This window comes from Channa argus, chromosome 16 (genome assembly GCF_033026475.1).
Source record: "Channa argus isolate prfri chromosome 16, Channa argus male v1.0, whole genome shotgun sequence".
Lineage (NCBI taxonomy): Eukaryota > Metazoa > Chordata > Actinopteri > Anabantiformes > Channidae > Channa > Channa argus.
The window spans coordinates 6,205,744-6,230,352 of NC_090212.1; the positions used below are offsets into that span (position 1 = coordinate 6,205,744).

At 38.1% G+C, this 24,609-nt stretch overlaps 3 protein-coding genes across 4 annotated transcripts; all 3 read left to right on the forward strand.

Moving 5' to 3' along the window:
* Positions 1 to 770: 770 nt before the first annotated feature.
* LOC137101002 (complement component C1q receptor) lies at positions 771 to 3,495 on the forward strand. Of its 2 annotated transcripts, XM_067478790.1 has the most exons (2): positions 771 to 856; positions 1,760 to 3,495. In XM_067478790.1, the coding sequence occupies exon 2, from the start codon at positions 1,838 to 1,840 to the stop codon at positions 3,437 to 3,439; it is 1,602 nt and encodes a 533-aa protein (XP_067334891.1). In that variant the 5' UTR covers positions 771 to 856; positions 1,760 to 1,837; the 3' UTR covers positions 3,440 to 3,495. The 2 variants fall into 2 exon arrangements, with proteins under 2 accessions (XP_067334891.1, XP_067334890.1); XM_067478789.1 differs by lacking the exon at positions 771 to 856 and having other exon boundaries at positions 1,599 to 3,495.
* A 203-nt stretch (positions 3,496 to 3,698) lies between these two features.
* On the forward strand, positions 3,699 to 5,813 carry LOC137101003 (complement component C1q receptor). Its single transcript, XM_067478791.1, has one exon. It carries the CDS (start codon positions 4,076 to 4,078, stop codon positions 5,189 to 5,191), a length of 1,116 nt encoding a protein of 371 aa, XP_067334892.1. The 5' UTR covers positions 3,699 to 4,075; the 3' UTR covers positions 5,192 to 5,813.
* Positions 5,814 to 8,481: 2,668 nt separating this feature from the next.
* On the forward strand, positions 8,482 to 18,600 carry gnmt (glycine N-methyltransferase). The gene is made up of 6 exons (XM_067478792.1): positions 8,482 to 8,837; positions 10,838 to 10,965; positions 11,119 to 11,232; positions 11,635 to 11,777; positions 14,283 to 14,404; positions 15,845 to 18,600. Exons 1-6 carry the CDS (start codon positions 8,629 to 8,631, stop codon positions 16,014 to 16,016), a joined length of 888 nt encoding a protein of 295 aa, XP_067334893.1. The 5' UTR covers positions 8,482 to 8,628; the 3' UTR covers positions 16,017 to 18,600.
* The last annotated feature ends 6,009 nt before the right edge of the window (positions 18,601 to 24,609 follow it).

Genomic DNA, 24,609 nt, shown 5'->3' on the forward strand with positions numbered 1-24,609 from the left:
TTGTATTTCTAAAAAATGTAAAGAAACATACTTTAATTTATTGCCTGTCAAATCTGTTGGTTGAAACAACAATCCTGGCAACAATGGTCAGCCGAACACAAGTTTTATGAGTTGGTTAAAAACACAGTATCTTGTTGACTTTCTACGATTCCAGCTGAATTGTGTTAGAATGAGAGCCTTGGTGGGTGGGCACACAATGTAGAGGTATCTGTGGGAGGGTAACGCATTGCTGTATTAATATAAAGATGCTCAAATTCAGACATTTCAGAATGAACTGCATGGCTTTAATTGTGAAATTGTTAGCAGAAAATAATGTACTGCATATGCCTTTGTTCCACTATGTAATTTTTTACGATAGGCTTATAGCAGCTAAATTTACGCACTCAGAATTTGGATGCTCATATTGGCAAACACCACCTATTGTAGGCAACCAGTTATGCTAATGGCTGTAGTTTACAGTATTTTAGCGCAGATATTATAAATTCCACATTTATCTACAAGAAATGTCCACATTTCTACTAATGTTTTTGTTTGTTTTTTTAGTGAATAAATCACAAGCATCCATCTTGTTTGTTGTTGCTGTATCTTGTGGCTCCTATAAAACTACAACGTTTGATTCAAATCCTATAATCAACTAACTTGGCAGGGAATGACCCAACCACCCCCACCCCCACCCCACCCCCCAGACTGTAACTGTATGACTTCAATGGGTGGAGATGTTTTTTACTCTGTTTCCTGTGATTATAGCTGAGGCACTTCCTGTAATTAAACAAAAACAGGAAATATCCTCATAGGCAAAAGTGTCCTTGACACTGCCATCTAAAGCAGGAAATTCAGTCTTCTTGATCCCTCACAGGTAATGCGCACATTTACTTTACAACATGAAAGTCTCAGTTCAGGTTGAACGGCTGTTTATGTCTGTGAACAAAAACAATTATACAGTATATTGAATTTGACTGAACGAACCACAAATCTAAAAGCCCATCTACTTATGTATTGTGTGTAAGAGTGTGTAAGAATGTACAAAGGTTTTTCTTTGATCATATAAGGTATAAAAAAAAAAGATAATTAGGGTTGTTTAGATTTATTTTTATTTGATTTCTTGCATAATTGCCACAGGCTAGGTCCTGTGTCATTCTTCATAAAATAACTAATCTCCTACTGTGGGAGAGTTGGGGCATTACACTATGAATCTCGTAATTTCACAGCACTTAAAAAAAGCAATTATCATTACAGTGCTACACACCCTTATGCAATATGTATGGGGAAAAAACAACTATTTATGACAACAGATGAATAATATTACTATTATAAACAATAAAGTGAAAGCTTTTTTATAGCAGGGTTGCAAAGATCAGCATCTCTGGCCACAGTGTCTCACAGTCCCTGACCTCTGCATGTTCATGCATTGTGAGGTACCATAATTAAGGAAGTCAGTTTAAATGTCTAAAGCCTTCTGAGGAAACATCTGGAGAACCAGTCACAACACTGCGGAGCCTGCCATTGTTTTTCTACTTCAAAACGGAACAGCGGGTTAGAAAGAATAAATCCATAACTTCTCCTAGGTATCATTTCCGTCTTTAGTATGTGTCCTAAACAGGATACAGGGGCATGACTGCTAGTTTCAGACATGGAACACTTGTTTTTTTGGCTCTGAATGGACAAGCACGTATTGCTCTCATTATATATAAAAAACTTCTAGATATCAGCTAATTTGTTGATTTTAGTTGCAATTATGATTTTGTTTTTTCTTCTGCAGTTCATCAACAGCTTTGAGGGTTCACATGGAGCTAAATATGAGACGCTGTGCACTTTCAATGCTTGCTTTACTCTACATATGGACAATTTAAGCTTTGAAGACGCACGTTTGAAATGTGTCTACAATGGCGGCTCTCTGATGACAGTCAAAGACCGACACGAAGAGGATGTGCTACACTCACTTCTCTCACAAAGCCAAAGACACTTCCGAGACAAGACTGTTAAATGTTGGATTGGATTGAAACTACCCACCGAGAGCTGTGTGTCAGCAAACAAGACTCTCTGGGGATTTAAGTGGGTATCTGGCGAGGAAGATTCACAGTACACCAACTGGGGAAAAGAGCCTGTCTTGACCTGCACTACGGAGAGATGTGTGAGTGTAACTTACAGTGTGTCAGGTCAGAATCAACTGAAATGGATCGCTAGGTCTTGCAAAAGCCACAATTTTTATGCCTGTAAGTTTAATTTTAAAGGAATGTGCAAACCTTTGGTTCTGCTGGGGCATGGAAAGATAACCTACATAGCACCTTTCTCACAAATGCCAGAAAGAAATGACCTGAAATCCTTTCCACTGGGAACATATGCCGATATTCAATGTAGTAATCTACAATCTACAGACTATTCTGTTTGCATGGACATGGGTGGCATTTTTCGTTGGAATGTTCCAGGTCCATTTTGCAAAGCAAAAAAACAACGTTGCGCCAATAAAAATGGTGGATGTGAGCATCATTGCCAAGAGCACACAGGTGAGGTTAAATGCTTTTGTAAAGAAGGTTACAACCTGGTTGAAGATGGACTCTCGTGCAGAATACAAAACTTGTGTGGTGTTGACACCTGTGAGCATCAGTGCATCATGGAGGAGTCAGGTTATTCCTGCAAATGTCCTCATGGGTTTAAACTGGATGAAAACCAGCGCAACTGCTCTGATATCGATGAGTGCCAGTCACAAGCCTGTGAGGGTCATGTGTGCATAAATACGCACGGCAGTTACAAATGTGCATGTTCAGACGGATATGAAACGATCAATGGGAAATGCAGTGATGTCGATGAGTGTGAGAACTCAAGATGCCAACACAAGTGCATAAACAGTGTGGGATCCTTCTCCTGTCACTGCGATGAGGGCTTCAAGTTATCTGAGGACGGCTTCTCGTGTGTAGACATAAATGAGTGTGATGAGTGTGAGTTCAAATGCCTTAATACTGTCGGCAGCTACATTTGTAGCTGTCCGAAAGGCTCCTACGCGGAGACCCACGAGCTGAATTGTAAATCAGAAGAGACAGAGACATCAATTGCTTCATCAGATGACACACCTGGTGAGGACGAGACCTCCACTGAGTCTTTTAACAAAGCCACAGTTGAGCTGCAGCATGAGTCTTATCACAGTGACGTGCCATTCATAGATCTGGTTAACATTACATATGATGATCAGCCGAGAAACATATCCTTTACAACAGGTTTTGCAAACATTGTCAGTTCCAGTGTAATTATCTGTGTCCTCGGTTCAGTCATTCCCCTGCTCGTGTTGTTCGCAGTGACTCTTGCTATAGCAATCGTTCGATGCAGTCACGCCAAAAAAGAGGCCAAGAAAAAGAAGACTACAGACGGCTACTGCTGGGTTTCTTCTGGCATGGATCCGCGTTTAGAAAAACTGTACGAGTCCATCTTGACTGATGACCTATGACCTAATAGTGAAAGAGAAGAATGTAGGCGAGGATCCAATAAACTTTATTTATGTTATTTATGTTTTGCAACTTCTCTTGGTTAGGCAGTGTGTAGATGCAGATCATTACATATCCAATCAGAAGACAAAGGTTATTGTCCATCAAATAGTGATTTTTCTTTGACAAGGTTCACCAGTAAAAACTCATACAGTGATACACATATAAAGTAGAAACATTTAGGAAACAAAAAATAGAAAAAGATGATAAATGTGCAATTGGCTGCGCAAGGTTGGCGATATTTTGACATCATATTTGATCAAGATTACAATATTTACACCAAAATGCATATTACACATCTGATTATATTGGTCAAAATATGGTGCAATGTAATAAAGACAGATCGAATCATTGTTAGTGTATGCATTAAAATAAAGCCATGAGGTAAAATGAAAACAAGATAAGTTTGTAACTTTGTTTTGGTTGTGATGATTCTTGCCATTAGTAAACGTGGAAACAGTGGTCGAACTTTATCTCATTTACTTCCTGTCTCGAGACTTGTCATTGTCCTGAGGGGTGTTGCTTCCGGAGTAGGTGGGCACAGGCTCTATATTGTCTAGAAATTTAGCCAGCCAACACTGTAAGATATTTACAACATCATGGTCTGCTCGAAGCTTATTATGAGGATGAGTGTTTTGATGTCAGTGCTTTTTTTATGGTCCGTGAAGACAGAATTTGGAACAACTGGCACATGTAGGCCAATTTGCACTGGGAGATACTGCATAACTGTTATCCAAGACAGAGTGGACTTTAAAACAGCTGAAGAAACATGCCATGACAAGAATGGAGAACTGATGACATTTCAGCTTCAGACAGATGAGAGCACACTTGACATTTTGAGTCAAGAATTCCTTGGACACTTCTGGATTGGACTGCGTTTACCAGCAGGAGCCTGCAGCAACCTTTCAGCTTCACTCAGAGGCTATGAGTGGACCTCTGGTAGCAGGCATAAGAGCTCAATTCCATCCTCTAATCCTTGGAAAGACAGTGTTAAAGTCTGCTCTCCACAATGTGTGTCACTTTCGAACGATCACAAGTGGACAGAGAGGCCATGCACTGACAAAATTGATGGATTTCTGTGTAGAACAAAGCACAAGGATGCCTGCAAGGAACAAGCATTGGCAGATCCAAATATTTTCCTGAGCTCTGAAACCTGCTTAGATTCCCCTTGCGAGCAAGATTGCACTGATGTAAGAGGAGGTTATAAGTGTTCTTGTTTAAAAGGATATGCCCCGGACAAAAAAGACCTCAGGCGATGTGTACCATACTGTGGACAAGAAAAATGCCCTGTGATATGTGAGAAAAATCCTGTCTATTGCTACTGTCCTGAAGGCTTTCTTATGAATGATAAATTCTGTGAGGACATTGATGAATGTTCAATGGATTACTGCGATCACAACTGTAGCAACACTTATGGAAGTTTTGTTTGCGCCTGCAAAGAAGGATATGTACTTAAAAAACAAGTCAAATGCATCAAAGCAGAGAGTGAGAGTTTTGACATTACAACGAATAATACTCTGAAGGCTTCTTCTGTGTCAGCAGGCGGTTTTGTCTGGATATGGGTTTTCGTGACTGGTGCTGTGGTAGTGTTAATATTTGGGATAAGGTTTTACATTGTTAAACGTCTCAAACTCAGAGAACAAAGTTCAAACCAACAGTCCACAGCTGCAGCTCCTGGGAACAACATTGAGTGTTTAATATCATCAAAGCAATGATGAAAACTGATCTCACTGGCCCATCGTCTGTGAGACTCTGTTACATGAATGACTGCCATTAATTACTTGGAGGTATGATCTTTAAAAATAAACATTTTAGAAAATAAAAAAAAATTTAAAACCGGCCAGTTCCTTAAAATGATATTTACAAAACCTGAATAAATAAATACAGTTTATTTTTAAAAACTGACTTTCTGATGGAAAATTCACATATCTGAGCAATTGCATGAAATTGTAGCTTTGACGCCATTTTGTTTGGCTAAATATATTTTAAAATAAAGATATAGGTCCTTTCTTTTAAAATAATGTGTGTGATCGTTATGTACAATCGTTTAAGTTCAAAATAGAATATGAATTCATTTATAAGAATGATCAACTTTCATCAACTTTTCTTTGAGTGCCATCTACTGCCCTTTTGAAGGAACTGCTGAAGAGTGGGAAAAACAATTTATTTGTTGCAAAAAAAAAAAAGGATGAAAACAGTAAGACATCTTCAATTCTTATATTAAATAAATGTTATCTAATTATTCCTAAATTCTATTTCTTGTTATTCATCTATTTTTTATGTCAGTGCACTAAATAAAAAAAAAAAATAAACAATTCTCATGTCTGAGCTGCAATACAGAAAATATGCTACAGATAATTTCCCTATTTGCAAAAAAGCAACTACAGATAACAGATTAGCTCCAATATGACTAATATAATCTCATTTATAAAGGCCCAGAAATCTTTGCAAGCAGTAGTGAAAACATGAGCGTGACTCTGTGAATTATTTGTCTTGTTCAGTGTTCAGTGTTTTATCCTCTCTTCCAGAAAAGAAACAAAATAAGAAAATTATTAAACAGGAGTTCTACTGTGTCATCATTATAAAAACACCAAAGCGGTGAATGAACAAAAACCACAGAGACCACATGAGCAGAGATCAGATCAGTGTTTGCCACACATTTAATAATGTGCTTGGAACAAATTGGAGGTAAATTAAACTGTTGATGATTATATATAAACAATAAAATCCTATAATTAATGGAAACAATAACTATACACATAGAGGATTGCTTGTGTGTGCGTGTTCTAATTGTGTGGGTTTCCTCCAAGTACTCTGGTTTCCTCCCACAGTCCATGTTAGGTTACCTGGTGACTTTAAAATTGTCCGTAGGTGTGAATGTGATTGTGAATGGTTGTCTGCCTATGTGTGTCTCTCTTTGTTGGCCTTGACATAGACTGGAAACCTGTCCAGGGTGGACCCTGCCTCTTGCCCAATAGCAGCTGGGATAGACTCCCGCCCCCTGTGACCCTGAACAGGATAAACAGTTACAGATAAAGGATGGATGGATGAAGCAACATAATATAAAATCAAGGCTCAACATTTCCCAAGGCCCAAACTGACCTAAAGATTAACTTACTTTAAAATTAAACAGTGACTATGACTTTATTGCGCTGACTTCATTTTAAGCATTTGGGTCTGATGAGCAGTGGAGTAAGGAATCAGTGAAAATGTAAAAGACTGCAGCTCTTAGTAAGAATAAAACCAATATGTATAAAAAATGTTTCACATCTTAGTGATAATAAAAACAGCTGAGCACAAAAATAAACATATAACAACAGTAATGAACAATTACTCCAAACACACATTGTGATTTAATAGAATTTATATAAATTAGGTATTCTTGATTACTTTTAGCTTGTTTTGGGGCTTCCTCCTGCACACTGATCTTTACCAAATATGATAAATTCGACTCAATTCAATTCAATTCAATTCAACGTTATTTATACAAATATATTTACAAGCTTAATCAAAGAGGAAGGTGTTGAGCCTAGACTTAAAAGTAGAGATGGTGTCTGCTTCCCGAATCTGAACTGGGAGCTTGTTCCACAGGAGAGGAGCTTGATACCTAAACGCTCCACCTCCAGTTCTACCATCGGAAATTCTGGGAACCACAAGTAGGCCTGCATTCTGAGATCAAGGTGGTCTACTGGGATGATATGGTACTATGAGGTCTTTTAGATATGATGGAACTTGAGCTTTATATGTAAGAAGCAGGGTTTTAAATTCTATTTTAGATTTTATGGGAAACCAATGGAGAGAAGCTAGTGAAGGCCAAATGCGATCTCTCCAGTCAGCACTCTCACTGCAGCCCTTTGGCTTATTGCAGGCTTTTTAGGGAGTTACTGAAACATCTCAAAAGTAGGGAATTACACTAGTCCAGCCTAGAAGTAACAAATGCATGGACCTGTTTTTCTGCATCACTTTGAGACAGGATGCTCCTAATTTTGGCAATGTTCCGTAGGTGGAAAGAGGCTGTCCTAGAGAGAGGTTTGATATGTGAGGTAAAGGACAAAATCGTGGTCGAAAATAAAATAACTGTATAAGTAATTAAAACAGAATAGCTACAGTAGAAGTGGAAAGTCAACCTCCTTTGATTAGAGCAGAGATTGTCTTGTCTTGACCTAGTCGGCTGCCACAGGACCTAATTTGGCCCGTGTTTATGACGTCTTCAAAAATAATGTGTAATTGTATTGCAAAGTTGCAATGTATAAGACTTTTGTGGTACAAATCTTTCCTGGCTAGCTGCATTTGAGTCTGACACTGCCCCACCTGTGCTGGATATTAAATGGGAATTAAAGGAAACACACAAAAAATAAAATCTTATGCTTCTTGTGTATGTGTTAAAAAACTCCATCAGATGCTGTTTGCATTTATGTTTTATGTCCGATATGTTACTGGTTCTGCATGTTACTGATCTTCAGAACGTCAACATCATTTGCTTGCTTTGTTTTCTACTTTTCTGAATGCATAGGTGTATGTGCACATTTTTACAAGGATATAAAACGTTTACATAGCAGTATATATATATATATATGTCAAAATGTGTCAAAACTGCATTATGAAATGATACACGATTTACACTATATTTTTCATTGATTTCAAACAAAGCCTTCTTTTTATTATTACGGAACACACGTTCATCAGTCTGGTGGACATAGTCGCAGTTTGGTCTTCGCTATACCAAAATATTACTCAATGTGTCTGGAAAATGAACCTTGTTTTGAGTAGTTGTGCAATACTGCATAGTGTGGAAACTGCTGCGTGAGGTAATTTTAGGGTATAGAAAAAGAAGAACCCATTCGCGTTCCTACGTCAGGAACGTCTGCTGACATAAACACGGAAATGGTTCCGGCCGTGTCCCCTCGCGTTCACCCTATCAGAAAGGAGGCGTCAGTCCACAGCACGGGGCAATTGGATTCAAGCTCACCCCGCCCCGCCCACTGCGCTGCTCATACAAATAACAGCAACCAAAACCTGAGCTACCATGTGCAGAGAGTATTGGTTAAGGAGGAACTCGTTTTCACACCCTTTAAATCCAATCCCTTAGTCGCACAATTCATTCGTTAGCTGTGTAACCTGAGCGAAAGGTCTGGCAGGTACAGGCAGCGGCATGTCGGTCGACAGCGTGTTCAGGACCCGTTCTCTTGGTGTGGCCGCCGAGGGTCTTCCTGATCAATATGCCGACGGCAAAGCAGCTAAAGTGTGGCAGCTGTACATCGGAGACACGCGGAGTAGGACCCAAGAGTACAAAAGCTGGGTTTTGTCACTGCTGAAAGAGCACGGGGTGCGGAGAGTCCTGGATGTAGCCTGTGGAACAGGGTAATGTCAGGCCGAGTCAGCAGTTTTACGCTTAAAGGGCCTTTTATTTGTCGTGGAAGAAACATGTCGTCAAACCCCATTCAAATGTATAGACATTCAAGGCATGTTCTTATATATCAGCAAAAGTTGCACTCATAGTAGACACCTTCATATTTCTTGTATTTTTTGGCTCAAATTATTTAATTCGACATTACTTCTGTACGGCAGATGTCGATCATTTAAATTAAGTGTTCACTTTTACCAGCTACCTCAGATTTTGTTTTGTGGTAACATCTTTTGTGGTAACCGTGGCAAAAGAGGAAATATCTCGAAACTAGTCAGTGCTGTAAATCGGCCTGATCGAAGTCAAAGCAGCCTAACTGAAAATCCAGGTTTGTCAATGGGAGTGACACTTCTGAAGGTACAGCATGATTATGCATATTTTTCTAAGTTGTGAACATTGCCACGTATTTTTGCTAATGTGCTTTTGGTTTTTACTTCTTGTCTTTGAGACCCCTATATAATACAAGCAGATTTAAACCATTGTCATACACAGGTTTGTAAAATGAAATCATAATTACTTATAATTATTACACTAAGACTGTCTCATAGAATAATAAAGCTAAACAATTTTTCCAAATATTCAGAATAGATTAGAGTCTGCTGACTCTTTAACTCTGGATAAAATCCGGATTACCTTAGAGCATAATGAAAGAACTTGCACTGTTGCACCAGCCACCGTGCTACTTCCTGCCTCCAGTCTGAAGCTTAAAGCCTTGCGTTTAAACATGCTGATTAGTGGTTAACATGTTATGTTAAGAATGCTCAAATATGGCTGAAATAAAAGATCATGGTGCATGATTGTTCTACAGCTTTGATTCATTTGGAGCTCCTGAGTCAAAATGTACCTAACTTTTGTAAAGCCGAATGCTGGCTGCTGAATATCAGTGGTATAGGATAGCAGATTTAAAGTTCATGTAGCTGTGGGGGATTTGACTGGTTCTCTGTAGTGTGTTTACCTCCATTGATAGTGTATCTGTTCTCTGGGACAGTAACAAGGCCACTGGCTGAACTCAGAGAAGATGGGGGGGAGGAAACACCCTTATTCCGTGCAAGAAGTGTTACAGAAAATGTAAAGTTATTGTTAAACTTAGGTTTTGAAAAATAGCTGAAAGCTTTATTTTATTTATTTTTTTATTACACAGATAAAATCTTTCGTTGCAGACAAAGGTGTTCACAGGCTGTGTGGATGTGTTTGTCTCTTGCAGAGACTGCGCACTGACACTGACCCCATTCCATAGTAGTAGTGTGTCAGTAGCACGGCCCTCTGTAGTGATGTAAACACACTCACTGGAATGAGATTACAAATGGCCCAAATATTTTCACCGTCTAAATGTATCTGTGATACCAGGCCTTCATGTTCTTCTCTTGTCAGATTTAGTGGCAACCTATGCAAGAAAAAATGAACCAGCAGAATTATGATTTAGACCTTTATCATGATCTGAATTAGAGGGAATATTTGATAGAGCCTATATTGTGGAAAGTTTGGAAGGAGTCCACCAGCAGTTCAGACTGGGTTAATGAGATTGTTCCAGACCTCCTAAGCATGTTAAATACTAAAGTCTTTATACTTCTAAAATATTAAGGCATTTCCAGTCTAGGGTAGGATGACTTACTCTTAACAAACCGCAACAATTTATTTGGAGGAAGATAAAAGTATTTGTGCATTTCTTGGTTGTTACCCATGGGCATCATACGCTGTCACCAGCCAATTTCTTTCTTTTTACAATATAAATACCTTTTTTCATGCTGGAGGTTTTGATCGTGTTGGGGAAAAATCAGAACAGAAAATCAATTAAATCAACAGTAGATGAGGCAACCTAATAGGTTGGTAAACGGATAGGAAATGCTTGTGTCACTTCACTGTTGTATAAAATAGTGTCTATGTTATTAGCACAGCTTTGGCTGTTGTTTTATGGAGACTTTTACTGAGCGTAACGCATGGCTTTTTTTTTTTTTAGAGTTGACTCCATTATGTTGGTGGAGGAGGGCTTTAAAATGGTTAGCGTGGATGCCAGTGACAAAATGCTCAAGTTTGCGCTGAAGGCTAGGTGGGATAGAAGGAAAGAACCAGCATTTGATGAATGGGGTATGAAATTTTATTAATCTCGAACTGTTGTGGTTGAACCACCAGCACCTCTATTTCCTAAAATTCTCAGCTCAAATTGTTGAAGCATTCTTCAGATGACATCTTCATGTTTTCCTTTTTCTTTGTGGCCTTTTGTTTCTTTCCTCTTCACAGTTATTGAAGAGGCAAACTGGCTGACATTACCAGAAGATATTCAGAAAATAGAAGATGGCTTTGATGCAGTCATTTGCCTCGGCAACTCTTTCGCCCACTTACCAGACTTTAAAGGTACATCATGGATACAGGAGTGGGCCTTTTATTTATTTATTTTTTTCATTAACATTTTCCAGTGACATTTTTAAATAGTTTTGGTATAGCAAGAAGAATTACATTTTTTTTTCTGGATCATAGGGAAAATTCTGTGTTTTAAATCTTCCTTACACCTACACTAACAAATTTTCTTTTCCTCTCCCATCTGCTCCTCAAATGACATTGTGGACTTGGGAAATTATACAAGAACGTAAGAATGACATTAAAAAAAAGCTGGGAGAGAATCCACACTGTCTCTTAAACAGAATCTGATCCCAATTCTATTTTCACTTCCAACATGAGCTCTTACCTTAGTGATTTAATCAGAGACCATTTTGTTCGTCTGTCACTGATCTGTAAGTCATAATATATTGCTCTTAGGGGACCAGAGTGATCAAAAGTTGGCCCTTCATAATATTGCCAGCATGGTCAGACCAGGCGGGATCCTCATCATTGACCACCGTAACTATGACTACATCCTGGAGACTGGACGGGCACCGCAAGGCAAAAATATTTATTACAAGGTACTGAAGTCTCATAATTGATGTATAGTGAGTCTTGATGATCAGTAATAACATTTTTTCTGAATGAAATTGCAAAGTTTATTTGGTGCATAAAGGCCAGAAAATCTTAAAAAAAAAAAAAAAAAAAAAAGCCTTAAAGCCTAATCATCATAATAGAAATTTGCCATATGATGGTACTGACTCTTTTGTTGTGTGATTCTTGTGTTTGAATTTGTTCTGTAACATACAGATGTTACAGCCTTGTAAAATTTAAACTTAGTAAACAGCCCACATGGTTCCTTAGTGTTGTTGCAACTTTAATATATAAAATAAACCTACAACCCCAATTCAAAAAATGTTAGGATGATGAACAAATGCAATGATTTGTAAATCTAATCAAGAACATAAACATTTCCATTTCACGTAAAATGTTAGCTAATTTTGAATCTGATGGCAACAACTCTTTCAGAGAGCCAATCTGTGAGAAACTGCATCTAGAAATTGTGGAACAATTTTAGAAAAACATTCCCCAATGTAAAAATGTGAAGACTTTGATGATCCCACCATCTACATTATAGAATATAATAAAAGGTTCAGAGAATCGGGAGGAATCTCTGGGCGCAAGGGGCAAGGTCAAAGGTCAAAAGTGGATGTGTGTGATCTTCAGGCCCTCAGGCAGCACTGCATTAATAACAGGCACGATTCTTAACTGGACGTCACTGCATGGGCTCAGGAACACTTCCAGAAATCGCTGTCTTTGAACACAGTTCACAAATGTAAGTTAAAGCTGTAACATCCGAAAAAGAAGCCATTTGTGAACACGAGCTAGAAACGCCACCGTGTTCTCTGGGCCAAAGGTCATTCAAAATGGTCATAAAGCAGATGAGTTGACATATAATATACTGTAAATGGAACATTGATACTGAACATCAAAAACTGTTACCAGACAACATATTTTTGTCTACCAGAGTATCCAAACTCTTATGTTTTTAGTCATAATATGCCATGTTGCAGTACACTTTGACAGACTGTAGACTGTAGTTTCATTAAAGCATTTTATGGTTGTGTTCAGCAAGTTACAGCAGCTAGTTAGAGTAAGAAGACGATTGAGGACTGGTTGAACAGAGGAAAATGCAAATTGTTTAACATAACTTTAATTTGTTTTAAAAATGTTTACGATTTTTCTCAAACCCCAACGTTAGTGGTTTTCTCCCCTGAACCTAACCAGATAGAGGATTCTCGAATTGATCTCAGGTCTGTGGTTTGACAGTCCTGCACTTTAGATGTCCTCCACCGACTCGAGCGGCCTCTATGCAACTTCCCTTACTTTAATAAAAGTAGCGTTTTGTTCCTTCAAAAATAAGATTAAATCATTAAGTTCGCATTACATTACATTATAAAAAGTAATCATGTTTGTAGCGTAGTTATATAGGAACGTAATTTACAATAGAATAATAGTGCAAACTTTTTTCCCATATCGCTCAGCCCTTCTAGAGACTAGATTATAAAGTGAGCTGCACTTGTCTGTCTGACAATAAGATGAGTATGTGCTGTGTTCTTTTCTAGTAAAAACAGTGCAGACACTAAGGTTGGCATAAATATCAACAATACTATTCTAATATATGAATTTGTTTTTGTTGTCTTAACAATTTTGACCATTCTTGTTTTTCTGTTATTCTATTTATTTATTGAACACCATGCATAGCACACAAGAATATATTCTAATTGTCATAGTGACATAGAACGTGGTAAACTAAAGTGAACCAAAGAAGAACAAAACTCTCATCCTTAACAATGCATAAAAGCCTGTTTTCAATCTAAACTTTCTGCACTGTCTGGTTCTTTATTGCTTTATAAAGAGGAGATGAACAGACAGTATTGTTTTTGGATGGCTTACTTACAGCATCCCGAGCAGCAGTTCACTTTAATCTCTGTTGAGAACTGCCAGATATTGTGAGTGTCTCAGAAAGGTCACTTGTGAAGGGGGGGGGGGGGGCATATGTACCATACAAAGTGATGTGTAGCATCAATAGAGAAGGTTCTGCTATTATTAATTTAGACATTTCTCTTTAACTTGTTCTTTGATGTACCTGGACTAGAACAACAGTAACAGCTGCAGTTCACTACCTACCTAGCTGTTTGGCAAATGCTCAAATATATGGAATACACATAGACATAACAGCAGGTGCCTAAAGCACAGAGCCATATTTGATTTACATATTTTCTTTCAAAATAATCCAGCCAAAGCAGGAATTATCCAGCTGGAAGGCCTAAATAGAAATACTGAGTCAATAGTTGCGTGCCAGAGAAAAATCCACTTCTGATACCCCCAAAATCCCATAGTCTTCTGTACTTCCATAAGAGCAATTTCAAGTTTATTCTTTTTTTTTTGTTTGTTTTATTGTTATGTTCCTCATGCTTGTTATCCTTTCAATTGGACCTTACATGCTGATTATCAGAAAATTAAACTTTAACTTCAGTAACACGTGTGTGTGTGTGTGTGTGTGTGTGTGTGTTGTGTTGCAGAGTGATCTAACTCAGGATATCTCCACCTCGGTGCTGTGGGTCAACAGCAAGCCCCATATGATTACTCTGGACTACACTATCCAAGTGCCGCAGGCCACCATCCAAAAGCTTCCTGAAGTCAGGTACAGTAGGTTAGATGCTCATGTTTGAGCAGGAAACACTTATTTAATAATAAAGTAGGATTTTCATGGTTGCTCAACAAAGTTTTACACTATGATACAATAAATGTATTTACAAATGGTTCTGCCAATAAAGAGGCAATAATCTCTTCATTTTAAGATGTAAATATTAATGTTTTAACCAAAACCTTATCTTTAAAAATCCGCATAAATAGGACATAACCCTGAATACGGTGCCAGTTTTGGCTAATCAAGCTAATAGAATACCTGATTATATAGCTCTGCGGTTGTGTACCTCCACCAACCAGTAAAATTGCCTTTTGTATTGTTTATTTGCCTGTCTGTCCACACTCATATTCTAATCAGTTCATTTATGCGTCCAAGTGGGGGTTTGCACCAGATGTAATAATTTCCCTTTAGGCATTCCTGAGATTTTATATTAATGACAGTAGGGCAGATGTGAGGTTATAGGTCACACATCACACCTTGACCTTTTTATCACCAAATTTTAATCCGTTCATCTATGAGTCCAAGTGGAACTTTGTAGCTAATTTGAAGGATTGCCTTCTTGACATTATTGTGATATAACATTTGCAAAAATTCAGTTCGATTCAATTCAACTTTTATTTATATAGCACCAATTCACAACAAAGTCATCTTAAGGCACTTTACAAAATGAAGTCCAGACTATACAAGTATGTAGAGGCAAACAATCAAATCCCCCTTGAGCAAACCTATAGACAACAGTGGAGAGGAAAAACTCCCTTTTAACGGAAGAAACCTCCATCAGAACCAGGCTCAGGGTGGGCGGCCATCTGCGTTGACCGGTTGGGTTGAGTGGAAAGTGGAGAGCGAAAAGAAAAAGTGCAACAAAAACAACAAAACATTGGGCAGGTTGGACCAGTAGCTGCACACTGGAAAACACACAGCTCCAAAGGACAAAGACAACTATCGGAGAGAGAAGGGGGGGGGGGTCCCTCAAACAGACTAGACCTATAGCATCATAACTAAGAGCTAGCTCAGGTTGACTGAGCAGCTTTAACTATAGCTTTATCAAAAGGGAAGGTTTTGAGTATGAGAAGATTGTGTTTTCATTTCCGCTGTGGATTAATACACAGTAGTTTTGCTAAAAATTATTACTGGCACCAGACACCAATGTACACAGCAATAACTATCTAGTAAAATCCAGAGCAACCACAAATGAGAGTATCCTGTCATCTAACAAAGCATTTGATAGACAGTATTTCTGGGAATGATCACCATAGACAAAATTGCTTACTGTATGTTGTTTCAGCCTTGGCACAACCCTTTGCAAGTGTTTATGGTAAACGTGTAAAATTCACACTCTCACAGGTTGGAGTCCTTAGACTCGGGGTCTCTGGACCTTGAGTTTTCGGAGGAATCATGATGTGTTTTGGTGTGTTCTCTATTTGTGTTCTCCAGTAAATTCCGCCTGTCCTACTACCCTCACCGTTTGGAGAGCTTCAAGGCTTTGCTGAACGAGGCCTTCTGTGGCAAAATGAAGCACAGCGTTTACGGAGATTTCAAGACGTACGTACCCGGCGAGAGCCAGGCCCCATGCTACTTCATCCACGTCTGTCAAAAGACAGTCTAAATACCCTACAAATTACACATGGAAAATATTAGCAGTCACCCTCTCGAACAGTCCTCCAGATTTGGGCAAAGTTGCATTTGAATATGTTTTAAAAAGATTTCAATTTAAAAATTCTTAAAAAAAAGTAGCAGTTAACTGTTACATGGTGAGAACATAGAAACCGTCATCCACAGAGACACTGTGACGGTATTATTCCTGCACAAATGGAAATGCAAAAAATTTGAAATGCATTGTCATTGTTTTTATAGCCTGGAAAGCCATAAATGTTCAAATTTGGCATTAGAACTGCTGCAGGTTTTTATTTTAAATTAAAAATTAAATTATGCTGTTAAAGCCTCTTGGACCCTATGAGAATTGTTGGATGTTTTATTCTTTATGTTTTATTCTTATAAGTGAAAAGATACCAAAAGTCAGAATATGTCAAATCTAATTTTAAAAATATATTCAAAATGTATTGGACCACTGTTTTGCCCAGAAATGGAATTGACCCTATGTGCTTCTTTTGTGCTGTCCTCCTGTTTGTCTCCTGCCTGCTATCGACCTATAAGAACTTTGAAGTCCACATTGAACATGTTTTCAAAATGGTTCTGTATTTTCATGATATTTCCTCATGACAGAATACGTCACCAGCATTGTACTAAGCAGAAGCATTTTAAAAACACAGATGAAGTGTCTGTGTTGTGTGACGTACTTTTTATTTTCAGGTATTTACACGCTGGAAAAAGAGATGATTTCTTCCTTTCACAAAGTTCAGACAAGTGTTTAGCAGCGCAGCATAACAGTAGCTTGAACATCCCCACAATGATCAGTTAATTTGCCTAATCCACAATCAGTGGCATCAGTTTAAAGAGCTCATGGTACGATGCACCTAGTGAGGTTTCTAAATCATCTTGAAACCTTAACAGGCCAGTCAAAGTTAGTTTACAACGCTGGAGCAGAGCAGGAAGAGCCTACTTGATTGAAAACAAGAACCCTCCACCGTGAAGTGTCCTTGACCACCTCATAGCTTCAATTAGCTGAGACAGAATGTAACTTTTTGTGTAGTGTCATAGACTTTATTTTACTCCCTTCTACGTTTTTTTATTTTGTGGTATAGTTTAATGCATCTAAGCCAGTAACAACCTTTTCTTTGTGTAGTAATTACCCAAACCGGAGCAGTAGCCAACAATCATTTTAGGACTACTCAAAAAAACAGTAAACCTAAGACAGATTTAGTAATTTAAGTGGATTACTAATTTGGATTTAGTATATAACAGTTGGAAGAACTTGACTGTAAGTCAACTGTGGTGCACGTTATGTCTGAGTAATTGATTTTACCAAAAATAATAAGGAGTAATGTGGCAGAGAATCCTTAATTTTACTATAATATCTAGATGTAAATACCTGATGCTTTGATACCAAATTAAAAATGCTGGTTATCAGAAAGAAATGTGCTGTACCACAAGAAAATCAAATATTATCACTACCACTGTTTGAAATGCACTCTGGCTTAGGCAGTGTTGTGCCAGTGCCTTTTGTAGAACAAAATGTGTTTGTGATTCATTCAAGATCCCCGAAGAAACATGGTGAAAATGGCTGAATGTTTGTATTGGTTTAGTAGTTTAGGTTGAGATAAAGCTATTTCTGAACAATCCTATGTTTAAAAGGTGTAAAAAAATGTAATTATAATTTATTGCATATGGGATTGTGGAATTATTTTGCCTGAAATTGTCATGGTATTATTTTGTGTTTTTATTATGTAGACAAAAAGATGTAAGAAATAATGTATAGACATACCAATGCATGCATACATTCATTCAGCTATGAGTTTGGGCATTTAGTCGATCTGTGCATCAATAAAACAACATAGTCCGTATTTTCAGCTTCAAAAATATAAAAATGAAATTGGCAGCATAATTTATTTAGTGTGATTTGAATAAATGCACACTGATGTATTTTTTCAGGTCATGCTGTATCTAACGGTTGAGATTTATGGTAAAAGTGATGTTTAATATTATCAAGAATTGCAAATATTTCACATTTAAAAGTGGTGATAGGAGAAATCTGTTTTTCCAGTCTTGATGATTTTTACTATTCCTTTTGATTTTTTTCTGAAAGTGCCTTTTGTCTGTGGAAGGACATTTCTATTGTCAATTACAAGCTGTTGATGGAAAAACTGGTCAGTTAATGCACAAAGAAAGGTTTAACTTTAGGTAGAATAAGAGAAGAATGACTTGTAGCCCTCTGAGTGCAGAACACCTATTTGACACAAGGGGGCGATATTACATTAAATGAATAACTCCATCCCAAAGATGAGGACCCAGCTACTTTCTGTCTTTCAGCATCATAAATTTTTATCTCTAGACCACTGGATGTCTGAAGAGTTAAAAAAAACAAAACAGTGAAATCTAAGCAAGTTCTAAATGTCTAATTTGATTTTAATCAGCCCCCGTCTGGTCTCAGTTATGTTTATTGTGATTGTTATCTTGCTTTAAAGGCCTTCAAATTTTGTTACATTTTTGTAGAAGATTAAAACCTGTTTCTACACTTTGTAACTGTATGGAGACTCTGCTGCCACACATTAAATTAAAACACTGGACGCACAGCTGTTTTATTGTCTCATATCTTGTTTGTGAGTGACATTTCCTGCTTCGTCTAACTGGCCTCCGAACATGAACTCGCTCACCATCATAATCTATATCTCATCTCATGTCTCCGAGGTATGCTATCAGACAGTGTGGTAGACAGCAGTGCAAGGAGCTGATACACAAACCAGATGTGAGAACCGTTTGCCAGATGTTACTTCTCTTTCTGCTTTGCTTTGCTCTAGGTAAGGGAGTCAAAGTGGTCAACCGTGACTTACTGGGGAGGATCGCTTTCACAGTAACTCATTGGCCAAATCAAACAAAAACACGAAGCTGAGAGAGACACATTGGCTGGGAATGAGATGAGTTATTAGGAGTAATGATTATACTCAGGTGCATTTAAAGGAAAGAGCAAAATACGTGGAATTAGCTGTTCACACGGTTTGTTTTGCTTGGTTTTTTGCATTTACTTTTCTTGGAACCATTATGGCACTAAAGTGACTATTTCAAGTTTTAGTTTCTGATTTCAGTATTCGACAGGAAGCTAATGAACTCCAGCCTCTGATACATGTCTTTTTTGTAAATGACATATACACATTCAGTTCATCCAGCTGTTAAATATTTTGTCTCTCTCCTTGTATGGTTGCATGTTTCCATGCAGAGAAAACAAAAACTTCTGCACAGACAGTGAAGCAGTTAATCTTCTGTAGCCACATTGGCATCTTGCAAAGCTGACAGAAATCTAGAGAAATTCTTCCATATTTTCGGTTAAAAGAACACAGTTGGCTGTTGTTGTTCTTCCGAGACATTATGGTGAACTTGTTTGGAACAAAACAATTTGTGCACTATCTAGTGGTCAGTATTGTCAAACTCATTTGCATTGATGCCATGTAGATTTTATTTGTTGCTCATAACAAACATAATTCCTGTTTGTTTATCAACCATAGTACTATAAAAACCCACCAAACAAAATAGATTTTGTGACTCACATTTTCACAGGTGTTTGCTGCACTAATCAGATAATCCCAAATGTATCCAACCAGAAAATGGAGAAACGTTAGCAACAATCTTTTTAAAGCCAGGAACATTACTGAGGTTTTTTAGCAATAATTTAAAAAACAAAAAGAACAAAAGACAACATCTGAATTATATCAACTAACGTACAGCAGTGGAGCTGTGGACACAAATGCAAAAACCAAACTAAATAAGCACACACACACACATTCTGTCTCTGTCCACAGACCCACCTTTACAAGACACATTCCAAATCAGTCACAGTAAGTCTACATGGGACTCCCAGAGGGTGCACAGCTCAACACACTGTAAATTGCCCTAAAACAAAATGTAAGTCAATTTAAGATCTGTACACTTTCCTGGTAACAGAATACAATAGCAGGGTTCAGGGTTAAATGCGCTCAAAACTGGTGAACTGAGAACATGAAGATCTACTGCCATCATGTCTAAACCAAAACCACGCCATTAAAACTTCATGCAGAGACCCTCTTAAAAGTGCACAATCATAGGCACTTTAACAAGATGTATATTCTTTTTTCCAATTACTTTATACAATGGATGCATCATCAGTTTTCCTAATCCAATTATCTGGTGTCTCCACTCTTGGGCTTGTTAACCAATAAAGGAAATATTACTCATTACCTGTTTCAAAATAAATTATTTATTACTTATTACTCCCTGTCAAAACGAACTAATTGGATTTCTTGTTATGTTACTTTTCCGAAGTTTGAGGGTCTAAAAGATGGACGGAGAGACTGGTCGAAACATTTTATCCGTCATGTATGCAGCTATGAGTTTGGTTAGCTCCTTATTGTTTCTTATGATTGCTGTCGATGACAAAAAATACAGTTTCAGTTGTTTAGCCATTGAATGGCTGCCTCCTCCACAGCCACAGCAGGCTCATCTTTGTTGGGTTATATCACCACAAATTTAACATTGTTGTACTGTCTTGTGTTTCGACACTGTTGAGGTTGTGTTTTTTTGCCGTGGAAAGAATCTTACCACTACCCGCATGCAATTTACATATTAGAATAATGGTCGGCAACTGTGGCGCAGGAGGTAGTCTTCAATCCCATCAATCCCACATTTGGGTCAACAAATGTAATGTTGTAACGCTTCTTTTTGAAGGGAGTAACTGTAACCTTATTACTGAAATTTTATTTGTAACTTTACACTATTTGATATTGGGAATAGTAATGTCATTACTTTAATGTGTAACTATTATTAATAAAATGTCTAATAATATTACCCAACACGGATCTCCATACAAACACAGTAAGAAATTGTTGGCAGATTAACCACATTTTACTCAGTGCTTTTAATGGCAATGCACTTTTGACCTTTTTACCTACACAACTACACAAATACCAAAAGACAATGTTTCATTCACCAAACAAACAAAACTCTGATATTATACCTACAGTGGAAAACTTGATTCTATTGAATTTACCACCTGGTGAATATAGTGAAGCTTTTGGATCCTCAATATATTATCTGAGGAGTTGTAGGAGACTAATGTTGATCTTAACTTGTCAGGAACATACACACACAAGTCTAAATAAATGGTAACTAACCTGGCTGCATGTGTAGCAAAATTTGCAAACGTGACATAGTCAATAAAGTGATTACCACAGTTTTAATTAAATGGATTTGGCATTTTGGAGAAACCCCGTCATGCTTGAAGAGAACTGTAAAATGAATGTTAAACTCCCACCAACAGGCATCAGCGATGGCCTGGGTCTTCATAAATAATAAACCTGCCAGCACCAACCATCACCAAAAAAATACTTTATACTGTATCTCTTTTTGTAATCTGGTCAAAACCCAAAGTGTAAAAACATGTTGTGGTTTTAAGGGGCTACGTGCCAGACTATTTCTGACTTTGATCTTCGTACTAGCTTTCAAGAGTTTTTGCTGGGTGTCTGCCAACTTCATTTATCCAGCCAAGAAATAGTTTGGCACATACTGTATGTAATCATACAACATATTGTTTATTACCTTCAGTAGCATCATTTTCACTCTATAGTCCTGAGAGAAGCATATATGTTTTCCAGTGTAACTCATGTCAAGTGTCACGATAATTTTAATTATGTTCCATGCCAATCTACACAAGGATCAAAAATATATATGGATATACACAATGAAACATAAAAATACACTTTACAAAGAAAAGCAAACTTAATCAAGCCCAGATGGAAAGAGGAGAAGAAGGACATACGTAGAAGTATGTCTTTGATTACTTTCTTAAAATAGAAAAGGACATTGGAAGAAAATATTTGTGAGAACCAAGAACAGGAAAAGCCATCCAAGAAAAACTACATAGAAAAAAGTGAGAAGGACAAAGAAAGCACATAAAGAAGTGAAACTGTTGAAGCAAGAGTGGAAAAAGATACAAAAGATACAGGAGAAATTCAGAGGTGCTGAAAGAGAAAAAGTCAGACAGTATCGAAACTGGCTTTGGTTGCTTCCACTGTGAGCTGCCAGGTTATGATTTTCCAGATGTTAGAGGTTGGAAAAGGAGAAAGGGGAGGGGGGGGGGGGGGTTGCATGAAAAGACACTCAAACATTTTTTATTTCTCTTTTCATTTCTCTTTCTATGAATTTTTAATGCAACACCGTCAGTAGGTCACTTGAATCACTACAACAAGGTGATGGCCTATATTAGCCACCGAACCAATAGATGCAAAAAATAACAATGAATCAGTCAATCTCAGTGTCTTGCTATAAACTCAGTGAACTGCTTCTTTCTCCTCCACCTCTTTTATCTATTCATGTCTTCCTCCCACATCACTGATCTTTCAGGGTACATGAGAAATTATGGTTTTATGTGTGTGTCTGTCATGTGACTCCTCAGTACTAAGGCTCTCATTTTTCAATCCCCCCGTGTGTGTGTGTGAGAAGCAAGACTAAGGAGTCCCAGCTGTCTCTTTCCCAGCTGCTGCTGCTTTACTCCTGACAAGAAAAGTGGACACAGTGAACGAATGGAGAGTTAGTGTGTGTGTTGTTGTATCATTGCCTCCTTAAAGGGTTGGTTCGTTTGTATGTATGTGCACTTACACTGATGTGTCATGAGGACATAATGTCTGTGTGGTTGTGTAATGGGTCTTTCTTGAAATCCATATTCAGGATGGGCCAAGTCGAGGGTCTGTAAGCATTTATAGAGCTGTTATAATAAAAGAGTGGGTCACACCAAAAACTCAACAGCAGCTCTGGGATTTTCCAGCCCTCCGCTCAGCCTGTGCCAAGACACTGTTTGGACAGAGAAGGCTGGAGATATTGAATGCCTTGTCTAGTGTTACGCAGGGGAATAGCCTAATCCAGACCGGGCCCATTCTTTCCCACATGAATGGTGTGTGTTTGTACTCTGTGTGCATTTGTGGGGATGTGCGTGTATGCATGTCAAGAGGGGCCGGTAAGAGATTCAAGAAACAGACAACATCCTCCTGCTGTGCAGAGAGGGCTCGAGGAACAATAAAGTCTGGCGAGTGAAGGAAGCACCCTGGCTGGATGCCCGCGACTGGACAACGCTTAGCTTGTCTTTGGGTCCTAAACAAAGAAATGACAGAGTTCCTCTAAGTTTCACAAACTCTCTCTCTCACACACACACACACACACATGCCCAATGAAAACATAGAGGAATCAGTTTGGTTAATTAATGACTTGCACAAAAGGATTGCACTAAGACAAAACACATTCAAGATGTAATCAGTCAAGGCAAAGTTTGTAAGTGCAATAAAATATAATCTCTGGTGATGTTTAAACAGGGACATATATCTGAAGAAAAAGCATCCAGTGGTTAGAGTCTGCTTTTCTTTTAGTAGTTATGTAGACAAAATACCACACCAGGAAATAGACCGACATTTAGACAGACTGGGCTATCATGATTCATCATCAGAATTATTTAGACAAAAGTGATGAAGACCACATTTTAATTTGTGCCTGAATATGTTTATTATGTTAACAAAAAACACGCACGCCTGTACACCATGTTGTGTATTGGTACTGTATATTTCTAGAGGCTGTTGTGAGCAAGTGTGATGAGACAAAATCCACAGACTTGAAAATCCATTTCCAAAGGTAAAACACTTTAGATTGATTAAAGTTATCTTTGATGTAATGGACAAGGTCTCCTTTTTAGAACCTGTTCCTGATACAGATCAAGCATCCAAACCACACGAGGGATGGTTTGGTAAGGCTTGGTTTAATCATCAGGGATAACTACATAGTGACTCTTGTAGCTAGTGTCCAGCCCATATTTATCAACAGGTGAAAACATGATCAGCAGTTTCCCATTGGCTATTGTACATCATAGTCACGAAAGAAGCTGCAAAAAATTGCAAAGTTGGTGACAATGAATCATTTGCATGATCTCTGAATATATTTAAACAATCACATAGAGAACCTGGCAACAGGTGAAAGGAAAGTAAGTTACAATGATCAGCTGATATATTACTCCTGTTTGTGTGTGTGTGTGTGCTTCTCAATCAAACCACATTACTGTAGCTTCTCTGGCCAGATCTCCAGGTATAGCTCAATAAACTGTGCTGTGGTCTTACTACATGAAGCCAGAGCACTGTATTAACACACACAAACACACACTGCCTCTTAAACCCTCTTGTGTGTGAGGTCTCCCTCTTTTTCTATTTTTTCTATTTCTACCTCTGTCTATCCCTCCACCCAGCTTCCCATTCATGCCCTACACTTGGTTTTCCTTCTAGCCGTCCTCCAGGTCCTTTTCAGAAAGTGTTTCCAGCTCACCACAGGTTAGACAGAAATAACAGTCAGCCTCTCCAAGTTAAACAGCAACCTTGTCATACCATCTGAAAGCCCCTCTGCTTCCTCTGCGCCGCCCACTACTCAAAGAATGTGTCTTCAGTTCTCTGTGAAATGGCACACTCACCGCAAACACAAACACAACCAAACATACCTGTGTGCCTGTAGAAATGAACATACAGATGTCATTTTCACACACAGACACACACGTGGCAGGTGTAACCCTGTGCACACACAGGCGA

Excerpts from the sequence above, each read along its gene's own strand:
- gnmt (XM_067478792.1), top strand. The coding sequence starts at position 8,629 with ATGTCGGTCGACAGCGTGTTCAGGACCCGTTCTCTTGGTGTGGCCGCC. Across the intron at positions 8,838-10,837 it reads GATGTAGCCTGTGGAACAGG|AGTTGACTCCATTATGTTGG; the intron begins GTAATGTCAGGC and ends TTTTTTTTTTAG. Across the intron at positions 11,233-11,634 it reads CCACTTACCAGACTTTAAAG|GGGACCAGAGTGATCAAAAG; the intron begins GTACATCATGGA and ends TATTGCTCTTAG.
- LOC137101003 (XM_067478791.1), top strand. The coding sequence starts at position 4,076 with ATGGTCTGCTCGAAGCTTATTATGAGGATGAGTGTTTTGATGTCAGTG.
- LOC137101002 (XM_067478789.1), top strand. The coding sequence starts at position 1,736 with ATGATTTTGTTTTTTCTTCTGCAGTTCATCAACAGCTTTGAGGGTTCA.